The sequence below is a fragment of the Psammomys obesus genome, unplaced genomic scaffold, assembly GCF_907164565.1.
Source record: "Psammomys obesus unplaced genomic scaffold, mPsaObe1.curated_primary_1811, whole genome shotgun sequence".
NCBI classification, from domain to species: domain Eukaryota; kingdom Metazoa; phylum Chordata; class Mammalia; order Rodentia; family Muridae; genus Psammomys; species Psammomys obesus.
In genome coordinates, this window is record NW_026585504.1 from 21,867,495 (window position 1) to 21,879,525 (window position 12,031).

Consider the following 12,031-nt stretch of genomic DNA (forward strand, 5'->3'; position numbering starts at 1 on the left):
TATGATATATATGTATATACATATACACATACATGTGACAAGTGAGTTGTATACACTCATGTATGTGTATACATATATACACATACATGTGATATATGTATATATGTATATACATATATGTATGTGTATGTATATATATACACACACACATGTGACAAGTGAGTTGAAATGGTTAGTTTTGGTGGAGAGTTTACTTATTAAACATGGGTATATGAAGTAATACATTTGTAAATGAATCCCAATCAGTCATGCTACAAAGTATGATGCTTCAAAACATGCTGTGCAGCATAAATTTAATTCATCTCCTATCTGTCAACAAAAAAAAAAATTGGACAGGAAGAATATTTGATCCACAAGTTCATTAAAGTAGCACATTTATAAATGAATTCGATTTAGTCACTCCAGGGTGCATACTGTTTCCTAACATGCTGAGCACTATAAATTACTTTCTACTTGTCAGTAAAATTTAAAAGGAAGGATACTTTAGCCACAAACTGATAAAAGTGGCAAATAATAAGTTTGCATTAAAGGAGCAAAGAGTTTTATTTAAAGTTTGCCACTGTTACTTCCTGAATAATACACAGGGCTACCGCCCATTAATCTAGTAGACTCAATCTGATTCACTGTGCAGCGGCTTGAAATTAAGATTCTGAACTTCCTGTCATATGCCCTGTAAGCAAACACAAAACCTAGAGACTAACAATTAGATGGAAAACAGAGGAGGACCCGTTGGCACCTTTCAGCACACCCTGAGGACACAGAATGACTCAGCAGGCTCTTGAGCTGCGTGATCTCATAACCCAGGGAGGGGCTAAGAGGCATGCCGCAGAGGAAGGAGTGAAGGCTGAAATGATTTACAGTGTGTATAGCAACATGGAGTTTTAAAATCCTTCCCACAAGCAGTAAAAGTCTCAAGACTGTCTTCTTTCCTGATTAAAAAAAACCAGAATCACCCTTCCAGCCAAAGCCAAAGGCATTTACGGTAATTTTTTTTTTCAAACTTAGAACCCAGAGTTTATTAAGTACTGCATCCAAGGCTTTCATCCTGGAATAAAGTTGGTGCCCATTGGCAGCTGTGAGCTGCAGATGAAATCTAGTTACAGACTCCCCACTAAGAGGAATATTTATTTCACTTGGTGCCCGCTGGCATCTGGCAGCTGTGGATACTATCTAGTTAAATAGTCCCTGCACGAGAAAGGAATATTTACTTCAGCACGTTGAAAAAGATAACCACCAGAAAGCCAGTTCAGTAGAATCAAAGAGATATACCTGCAGGTTTTCAATTTCTTCTTTGTGCTCCCTCTTCAGATGTAGGATAGCAGCCTGGTATTCTGGAAGACCACAAGAGAAGCCAATTACAAAGGAGCACGGAATGAGGCAGAGAATTCAAGGGCACATCACCTGAATCCCAGCCAGGAGCCACCCTCCAAACAACCAAAGACGTCATGTGTGGACAGAACGGAGAGCTGTTAGATATGACCAGGAGTGGGTGCAAAGGGGGATTCCTTCCCTTCCACACAGCCTGGATTACAAAAGGTGGCAAATTAAGCAGCCAGGGCAGGGTTAAAAAGAGAAGAGGCGTGTTGAGTGAGTGGTAGATAAGAGAGTAGGTCAGGTGTTTGTCTGCAAGGAGCTGAAAGTTCACGCCCCACAGAGAACAAACACTGATGTGTTAAGAGAGGCTATAAATGACACTTTCTATCTGAGATCACAGAACTCTATTTTTAACTGTCTAAAAAAGAAAACACACACACATAGACATGAATACTGGGTTTCTGCATTCATGTCTTTGCAACAACCAAGAAAGCCAAGTCTGTCACTTGAAGGAGGGATCCTTGAGAGAATTGAGAACGAAAACAGGACAAACAAATTTCTATTTCACTTTTTATCTGAATAGGACGACATTATCATGACCCCAGTGCACACAGGAGCTGCAGCCGGCTACCAGAACTACCATCCCACTGGCTGAGAAATGAAGCATCGCAGACAACTCAACTTTCAGGCGAACAGAACCACAATGGCACTCGTGCTGCAGAGAACGCCAAAGGCAAGATGCTGTGACCACGGGCATTTGTGGGACGAACCCGTTTTTTCACAAATGTGTTCAGGGTCACAGGTCTGTACTGCAAGAAACACTATTTGTTCCTCTAGTTTGGTATCCTGAGTTAGGCGGACAGGCTGGGGTTCTAATTCAAAGGTGGATGACTTTATTTTTCCGTGGGAAGGTCCAACTAGCAGAGCGGCTCAGCTGTTGAGGGCTATGGCTAGGCACGCTGCAGCCCTGTGGGGCCTGTGCTCCAGGGGGATGCTCAGGGCTGTGGGGAACACGCCATGAATCACATCACTTGCTGCTGTCCCCCACAGCACCCAATAAAAGGCCAGTAGGCCACGTGCATCTGTAACAGAAGAACTGGGCCAGAGGACTAGAGGCAGGTAGAGTTCAAGGGCTCACAGACCAGACAGTCTAGCGAAAATAGAAAGGTCTAGGTTCTGTGAGAGGCCCTGTCCCAAAAACTGTGGTTGAGAGCAATTGAAAGAATCATGAGACATCAAACTCTATGCTCCTGCCCTTGCCACACAGGTATGGGAAGGAACATTTACACACTTGCGCGCACAGGCACAGGCACATGCACACGCATACACCAAGAACTACAGCCTAAAGGCTTTTCGTGATCTCTGTTTCTTCTCATCTCTTGTTACTCCTTCTACTAGTCTGTTCCATTCCAGGCACACGGGCTTGCCAACTCTTTAACTGTTCTAATAGGCTTTGAGGCAGAGTTCCAACCTATGTGACAAAAAACATGTGAACCCCAGTCAACCCAACCTTCTATGACACAGTCAAAGGAAACCAGTTAATTCAGCCTCCTTGAAAAATTAATGCCTCTTGGGCGAGCATCTGCCTTCCTCTGAACAGAAATCGCGCAGACTAGCTTGTGAAATTATTCATTATATATGAAATGTGTCTGGAAGGGTGTGCCATGTAGAATGATGACTAAGTTACTAACAGATTGACAGAAGAGCTCCCTGCAAAACCCACACCCAGCTAAGCACGCTCCATCTCCTCCTTCAGCAAATGTTTCTGCTAAGCATTCCACCATTACAGGGAGGAGAGCTCACACGTATGCCTTTTTAATGGGATGTTCATTTTAAGACTTCCGAGGTAACAGGACAGGATAAAAGGTCCCTCATAGGACTGGCAAGAGGATTCAGTGGATCTGAATCTTCAGTAGATTCTGCTGGTCACCAGGCCTGACAAGCTGAGCTTGATCCCCAGAACCTTCATGGTGAAAGGAAAGAACTGATTCCTTCAAGTTGTCTCTGATCTCCATGCATGCATTAATGCATGTACACAAATGCATGCGCGCGCGCACACACACACACACAAACACACACACACACACACACACTCTCACACTACATTAAACCCAATTTTTTAAAATGCTTAAGGAAAGGTTCCCAAATAATCCTGAATCAAAGCTAGGTTGGTGGTTTCCACATGTGCCTTATGGGAGGTGACCCTCTGACCCACAGTTTTAGATCTTCAAACACCTTAGCATAGCTTGGGGCATATTTTCAGGGAGGATGCTGAGGCAGAGAGGTCGGGCACAAGGCCAAAGATGCTGGTATTAGTTAAGAAGGGAACTTAGCCCTGGTATTTCATGGCTGAGATTTTGTTCATGACAGACAGAGGAACAAAGCTTTTGAATCTAAGGACTTGAAAGTGGCAAATTTTTCTGCACTCACTAGATCCTCGATGAAAGTTAAAAAATTAACGAAAATATTTTCCACCAAAAAGGCAGGTTTTTTTTAGAACATCTTAGATGAAAGGCAGAAAATCTCTTTAGTGGCATAATTTAACATTCTGGGAAAAAGTTATACAAGAACTCCCTTCCACACAGTTCTTTCTAATCAAGCCCCTAATCTAACTCCATGGCTTGCCTTGGTGACCACCCCATCTGTCCACATAATGAAACATCTTTTCTGCCAAGTGTCTGGACTGTGTCTCCAACTTGCCCAGGGCAGAATCAAAGACAATTTTACTAATACTGAAAGTACAGGTCCACCATGGCTGTCGTCTACAGCTGACTGTGTTTACAGTCCTGGCCTCATTTATAGTACTGGCCTCGGGAACACAGCTAAGCAGTCACTGTAGACTTCCAAGGAGATCTTGCCATATCTAAGGCCACGTGGCAGAGGAGGAAACGGAACAACTCTCCCAAAGCCACAAGCAGTAGGTGTCGGTGACAACAGTCAGGCCCACAGAACATGTGCCATTTACGCTGGTCACTGTGTGCCTGGTATGATTCCCTAGGTTGCGTAAACATGAAATACACACAAAAACTCAGAACCCCTAGAAACTTTGAGATTGCTAGCTTTGTCCAAACACTAGAATATCTCAAAAAATAAAAATAAAAAATCCACACAGAACCTAGAATTCTCTCACCCTACCATCCTCCCTCCCATCCTGCCCTCCACCCCCTACCACACACATTAAGAAATTAGAAAATTTCTGATTACCTAACTATTGAGCTTCACAGCTGTATTTCTGTCTGAGGATTATAGCTTATCCCACTTATCCTCCTTTTGGACTTTTCCACCTGCCTCCCATCTTTACATTTTAAAATTCATCCTTCGGTCTTCAAGGGCAAGGACCCTTCCTCTGAGTTTACTTGAAGAATACTCAGCCGGTGCTTCAGAAGCTAATCGTGTACCACCTGCGCTATTTAGACATGCACAGCCTTACTTCGATGAGGCATCCACTTACTGACTCGGAAACTCGGAGGATGCTACAGAAACCAGCTAAGTGTCACAATGTGTGGGAAACACTGACTGCCACTGCTTTAAGATAAAGTTCATTTAATTTTAAGAAAAAGAGGTAGAAAGATCTTCATCAACCCTACATCCGACAGAGGGCTAATATCCAAAATATATAAAGAACTCAAGAAATTAAACACTAACAAACCAAACAATCCAATTAAAAAATGGGGTACAGAGCTAAACAGAGAATTCTCAACAGAGAATATTGAATGGTGGAGAAACACTTAAAGAAATGCTCAACATCCTTAGTCATCAGGAAAATGCAAATCAAAATGACCCTGAGATTTCACCTTACACCCATCAGAATGGCTAAGATCAAAAACTCAGGAGACAATACATGCTGGAGAGGATGTGGAGAAAGGGAAATCTTCTCCCATTACTGGTGGGGTGCAAACTGGTACAACCACTTTGGAAATCAATCTGGTGCTTTCTCAGAAAATTGGGAACAGTGCTACCTCAAGACCCAGCTATATCACACCTGGGCATATACGAAAGATGTTCTACCATACAACAAAAACATTTGCTCAACTATGTTCACAGAAGCTTTATTTGTAATAGCCAGAACCTGGAAACAACCTAGATGTACCTCATCTGAAGAATGGATAAAGAAATTTGGCACATCTACTCGGCTATTAAAAATTAGGAAATCATGAAATTTGCAGGCAAATGGATGGAACTAGAAAAGATCATCCTGAGTGAGGTATTCCAGAACCAGAAAGACAGACATTGTATATACTCACTTATAAGCAGATATTAGCCATATAATACAGGATAATCATACTAAAATCTATAGACCTAAAGAAGCTAAATAACAGGAGGGTCCTAGGGCGTATGTTTAATTCTCATTCAGAAGGGCAAACAGACTAGACACCGGAAGCAATTGAACAGAGGGAACAGTATAGGAGCCTACTATAGATGTCCTCTGAAAGACTCCAAACAGCAGGGATCAAAGCAGATGCTAAGACTCACAGACAAACTTTAGGCAGAACACAGGGAGTCTTATGGAAGAGTAGGGAGATAGAAGGACCTGGAGGGGACAGGAGCTCCACAAGGAGACCAACAAAGCCAACAAAGCTGGGGTCAGGGACTCCTGCACAGACTGATGCACCAACCAGGGACCATGCATGGAGAGGACCTAGATCCTTGGTTTAGATGTAGCCCATGGCAGCTCGGTCTCCATGCTTGCCTGCTCTTTGATCACTTCCTCCTGGAGGGACAGCCTTGCCAGGGCACAGCCAAAGAGGGTATAGGCAATCCTGATGAGACTTGATAGGCTGGTGTCAGATGGTAAGAGAGGAGGGCTTCCCCCTTTCTGTGGACTAGTGGGGAGGGATGGGGGAAGAGAGAGGGAGGGTAGGGCTGGGAGGAAACAAGGGAGGGATATAAAGTAATATGTAAAAAATAGCAAATACTACAAATGTGTAAGGGCGGGAGGATATAATCCCTCACAGAAGAAAACAAATTCAAATTTACCCAACCATAAATTGATGCAGAAATACTCTACAATGGTTTTTAAAGCAGATAAAAATATTCAGTCACATAAAGCAAACATGAGCCATTTACTCCAAAGCTCAAGAATAAAATAAAATTTGAGCTATATTTAGCATACTCATGCAGGCAAAGACGGCAGCCAGATCTCAGTCTGCCATGCCTCCATACACAATGTAGCCAGCCCAAGTCAACCACTGCATGAGAAAGAAACAGATACCTTCGTACCTTCCAGAAACAGTGGGAAAGGTCAAGGAAGCCAGCATGGGGTACTGGAGTGTGTGGCATGGGGGTGTGTTAGGAGGGTATCGAAGGAATGATACAGATTCTGCTTGATTGATTGATGGGTGAATTTTTTTTCTTTTTATAGAGAGTTCCAGGCTGACCTGGAACTTGCTTTGTACACTAGCCTAGACTTGAAATCATGGAGATTATCTGCCTCTATCTCTTTAATATTCAGATTAAAAGCATACATTGCCATGCCCTGAAAGATACTTGTTTTAAATGTGAGTCTGTGTGAGGTGTGTGTGTGTGTGTGTGAGGTGTGTGTGTGTGTGTGTATGTGTGTATGTATGTGTGTGTGTGATATTAAGTTCTGTGCCTATGGATGCTAGAAGAGGATGTCCAATGCCCTAGAGCTGATGTTACAAGAGGTTATAAGCAGCCCAAATGAGGGTGCTGAGCTTTGGTCCTCTGCGAGAGCTCTAGGGACTCTTACACTCTGAACTGCTGAGCCATCTCTTCAGCCCTATGCTTCATTCTTTCAATGTTTGCTGTTAACATCTTCTAAACTTCCTTCTTTTCCCAGCTCCCCATATATGAGCCAAGGAGCAAAAAAGCCTTTAACCCTGGCAGGAGAGCCAGGCCACACAAATTATTGCCCATGAGTGGGAACCATCACTCCATTCATGCTTATTAAAACCCCATTCATGCTTATGAAAATCCCAAGCCAATGGCCTTTTCTTGTTCACCTTTTTTCAGACCAGCCTTGGAGGCTTGACCTTTTTGTCTTGGAAATCTCAGGACATACGAAAAAGCCTTTCCACATGTTCTTGTGTGTATACAGTGTGCAGAAGGTCTCAGCATCTGAATCAGAGTAGGGGTAGAAGGTCCATATTGTCCCTTCAAAAAGGATGAGACTGTATAGAGATTGAGTGAATAATGGATCAAGAAACAACAATTCCTACATCCAAACAATACAGCACTGGACAGCAGATGGAAGAAATACCATAATTCAGGAATTATAATTCTCAATACCTAACCTTGTACAAGAATGTTTGTGATGTCTTTTAGGCAGAAACATAAGGATTAGCAGCATTAAAAAGTGAGGAGAAACCTCAGCTCTCTAAGCTAACTAAATGTCCTGTGGTTATGATCTGTGAAGGCTTAGGGAACCCCATTCATATATTAAAATACTACTTCCCCCAGAGCGATGCTATTAGGAGGTGGGGTCTTTGAATGGAAATTGGGTCATGAGGACAAAGTTATGAACCAAAGAATGGAATTAGCGTCCTTATAAAAGAATCTCCTTTTTGCCATGAGTAAACATAAGTATCCATCTACAAGAATATAGCCATTTGTGGACCAAGAAATAGACCCTCCCCCAACATGGAATCTCCTTCCACCTTGAACTTGGAGTTTTCATCAAAACTATGAGAAATACTTTTGTTTATAAGCTCCACAGCCCATGGAATTTTTCTTATAGTAGCTTAGTAGCTTGACCATAGTATACCAGATAGCTTTTTTTTTTTTCATTGAGACAGAAACTTAACTAAGCATTGAGCATTTATAAAAATGAGCAGAGAACATTCCCAAACTCGAAGGGTCTTGCAAGGCTTATATATTTGATATGTATACTCTGGCATGGAATAATTAAGTCTTAGTTGTCTCAAAAGGCCTTATTTGAGCTTATCTGAATGTTTTATTGCCGACATCAATTGGAACATTGCTAGAAAAAAAATATTTATCTCCTTCTATCCCCTTTCCTTTGGGATACAGAAAATCCCCCTGCTTTCGATTTGATCACGTTACTAGCTTTCGCTGGTAGAATACAGGTGGGTATGATGAACAAGGACTTACATTTGATGACAGCTCTGCTTGCTTCTCACAGTGCTGGGCCTGCTTTTTAGGTAAGAACGCATCCTGAGTGCCCGCTACTTTTTCAGCCTGGCTCCCAGAGATGCCCAGATCCAATCCCTAGGCACAGCGCATGGGAAGACAGCTCAGAAGAGCCTCGTCTAGTTTACCTGAACAACTTGTCTTTACACACATGCAAAGAAATGCTTGTTACTGGGTGCTGTTGGATGATACATTCATTTGTCACAAAGCATCATTGCTGCTGGCAATGGTTAATGAGTACATCTGGCAAGCTTCGCATCAAGTTTACCAGTTAGGGACGCAACATTTCAGAGGATTAGAGACATGAGATGGATTTTCCCCAGACAACATACACAGGCATGCAAAGAGGTTAATGGGCCTAAATGAACACGTATATACTGCTTCATACTACAAATCTGAGCAAGGAACAGTTCTAGGGTAATGATGTAAAACAGGTTCAAAGGTTAGAGGTCATAACTATGACTCTGAACATTACCTATATTCATTCCCCAGGTTAAGTATTGCTGGAGCCCCATTGCTGGATGGCCTACCTCAGAGAAAATCCTATTCTATCAGAGAATCAGAGAAAAAGCCATTCCATCAAATCCTAGCTGCCTTAGACAATTTGAGTTTTCACTTCGTTCCCTTACTCCTATTTCCTGTTCTGTCAGGATGAAGATGTCACGCAGTTTAGAATTCCAGGAACCCAGGAGTCGTAAAGCTTACCTTTTCCCTCTGCATCAATGAGAGTAAAATGTAAGAACAACGGAAAGTACCTGATTCTGTCACTAGATGGCAGTCACAACACCGTGCATTGTTACTACCTACCAAGCAGCACAACTCCTCAAGTTTGGCGGGTGGAAGGATGAGGGGTAGGGGTGGGGGTGAGGGGCAGAACTGAACCAGAGCAGAGAAACAACCCCTCTCACTCAAAAGGAGTTAGAATGGATGTGGTGAGTACTGAGAAGAAGCAGAACAAGTGCAGGACTTTTTCAACCATGTTGAAAGGCATGACTCAGTGGGCATCTGGATGTTCTAGGCTAGCATTTGCTTGGCCCTCTTCTATGCCTACACAGCACCGATATCCCAACTGGAACGCAAGAGATTTAAACCACAGGTGAGTAGCTAAACAGAGCATCCTGGACAGCAGGGTGATGAAGCAACCATGGTGTTAGGTGTCAAGGCCCTCTGACTGTTTGCTTGCTGGAACCTAGTTCCAGCGGGAGGCAGGACTGTTAGTGCAGAGTCATATTCCTGGGGCTGGGAATCGATAGCCCTGCTTTCAGTTCAGAACACAACTGAGGTGTGCTTCCGCAGGTGGAGGAAAGCTGAACAAACCAAGCAGGAAGAGATGACGTGGGTTAAGAGCAAGTTTCAAACCTTAAGTTTCATACCATGTTTGTTCCCGCAGAATCTGTGTCAAAGCTGTGGAGGAACCCCAAATCACCATTTTTATAAGATGAACGTCCAGTCTGAAGGTCATGAATAGACCAGGAGAACCGAGGGCAAAATACACGATTCCTCAAATCATTCTATAGGTAGAAGACTTCAGGCCAAACGAATCAACAGCATAAAGGAATCTAACTACCTCGGCAGTCAAGATTAACAATGGAAATACTAAATGACCCAACATAAAATTTAAATGCCATACACAATGAAAATGTTTCAGCATTTTGAGAACCCTTACTAAGTCTAAAATAAGAATCATTGTTAACAAAATTGTCTATCACACTTTTAAAAATAAGGATGAGGAAACAAGTGTAGGTGATTACAAAGATTTGGCATGCTAAAATTGAACACAGGCATTAAAGAGCTTTGACATAAACTTTACTCCAAAAAGCATTTTTGAGTAAAAAGATACTAAATAATTAAAAGTTTTGCATTTTATAAAAAATAAAAGTAAGAATGAATCAATGAGCATGGTGGTGCACGTTTGTAATCTCAGGATAGCCAAGGCTACACAGAGAAACCCTGTCTCAAAAAAAAAGAATGAATCATAGGGCTGGGGAAGGGACTCAGCAGACAAAGGAGCTTATATAAGCATAAAGATCTGAGTTCAAATACTCCGCATACTTTACAAAAAAAAAAAAAAAAAAATCCAGGCACGGTCACCCACTCCTGTACTGCAGCCCTGTAGAGGTAAGATAGGAGTTTTACGGAGGGTTGCTGGTTGCCCGGCCTACCTCTCAAGTTCACTAACAAAAACCTCTGTCTCAAGGCATCTGGCAGGACACTTCATATCATAATTAAGAAACATTGTCATTGATATAGAAATAGCAAAATTGTACATGCTGTGGTATATGTGTGCGTGGAGGTCAGAGTGCAACTTGCAGAGTAGATTTTCGCTTTATGGGTCACAGAGATCGAACTCAGGTCTTCAGGTTGTGGGCAAAGGCTCTTACCCACTGAGCCATTTTATCAACCTTTACTCACTGTATTTATCAAGAACGTTAGGAAATCTCAAACATCATAATGAAACTTGAGACCAATCCATTCTTGTAGGATTAGTGTACCAATTTCCACAGTATTACTAATGGGAATTGATATGTTGACTTTATCTAATATCATAGAACTATATCAATAAATCATGTAACTTAAAAAATGTTTCTTTTGTTAACTATATGTGATGTATCTGTCATTATGCTTTCTAAATCTTTGTATTTACTCCTATAGATTACTGTTGCTATCTGCCAACGTCCTGGAGGAATGCTTCCTACTCTTTTTCTGTGGGAAGTGGTTACTGAAAAAGCTCCCAAGAATAATTTACTTTTGCTTGGCACAGTGTTCCAGTGACCAGCAAGAAGTGGCAAAACAAACAAACAGAAACAGGCATTTATGTCACTCCTGTAAAGGTTAGGAAACATCGTGGAGGGAGAAAAGACTGAAAGAATATGAATGAAAACTAAGGAAGGGTTGCAGTGCTGTGTAATTATTTCCTCCCAGTTGAAACATTTGCTTCTGAAGGGAAGAAGTAACCTTATAAAACCCAAGAAGTAAAGGAAACTTACAAGTTTAAGAATAAATAACAAACAAAGGCTAAGGAAGTTCCTGAAACTGACAGGATTCACAAGGCCCCTTCACAGTGCTGTATAATGATTAAACAATTTCTGAGAAGACAATGATTCAGTTAGTGAACCTTCAGGTTTTGTAGAGAGCTCCAGGGATGGAGCTTTTGAGTTATTGACCGGTGTGCTGGTTAGTTTTTACATCAATATGACATAAGATAGTCTTTCTTAGAAGAGAGAACTTTAGTTTTTGTTTTTGTTTTTGTTTTTTTTAAATGTCCCTATCAGATGGTCAATAGACAAGCCTGTGGGGCATTTTCTTGATTAATGGTTGAAACTGAATGGCCTGGCTCACTGTGGGTGGTACTGAAAGGGTTAGACTAACTTTGTAACCTGTATGTCTTCTAAAGCCTATAGTTTTGAGTTTTAGGTTCAGGTTAAGCTAAAGCCTCTTAGTACCTTTCCAGAGAATGGAGGAATGTGACCCTATCTATGAGGACAGATATAAAAAAAGGCAAGCAAGCAATGACCTTCACTCAGCAAAAGAAGGACCAGACCCTTGTCTTTGAGATAGCATTTCTTAGCAACGAACCTAGACTTCTTCTGAGTAGCTTTTGACCTCC

General features: G+C 41.9%; 1 protein-coding gene across 4 annotated transcripts in view; it reads right to left on the reverse strand.

Annotated features, from left to right (window-relative positions):
- Fmn1 (formin 1) overlaps positions 1–12,031 on the reverse strand; it is a 343,149-nt gene that overhangs the window by 208,633 nt on the left and 122,485 nt on the right. For all 4 annotated transcript variants that reach the window (XM_055599030.1, XM_055599026.1, XM_055599041.1 and 1 more), the window contains one exon: positions 1,270–1,331. In XM_055599030.1, the coding sequence (XP_055455005.1) occupies positions 1,270–1,331 (62 nt within the window). The remainder of the gene's footprint in view (positions 1–1,269; positions 1,332–12,031) is intronic.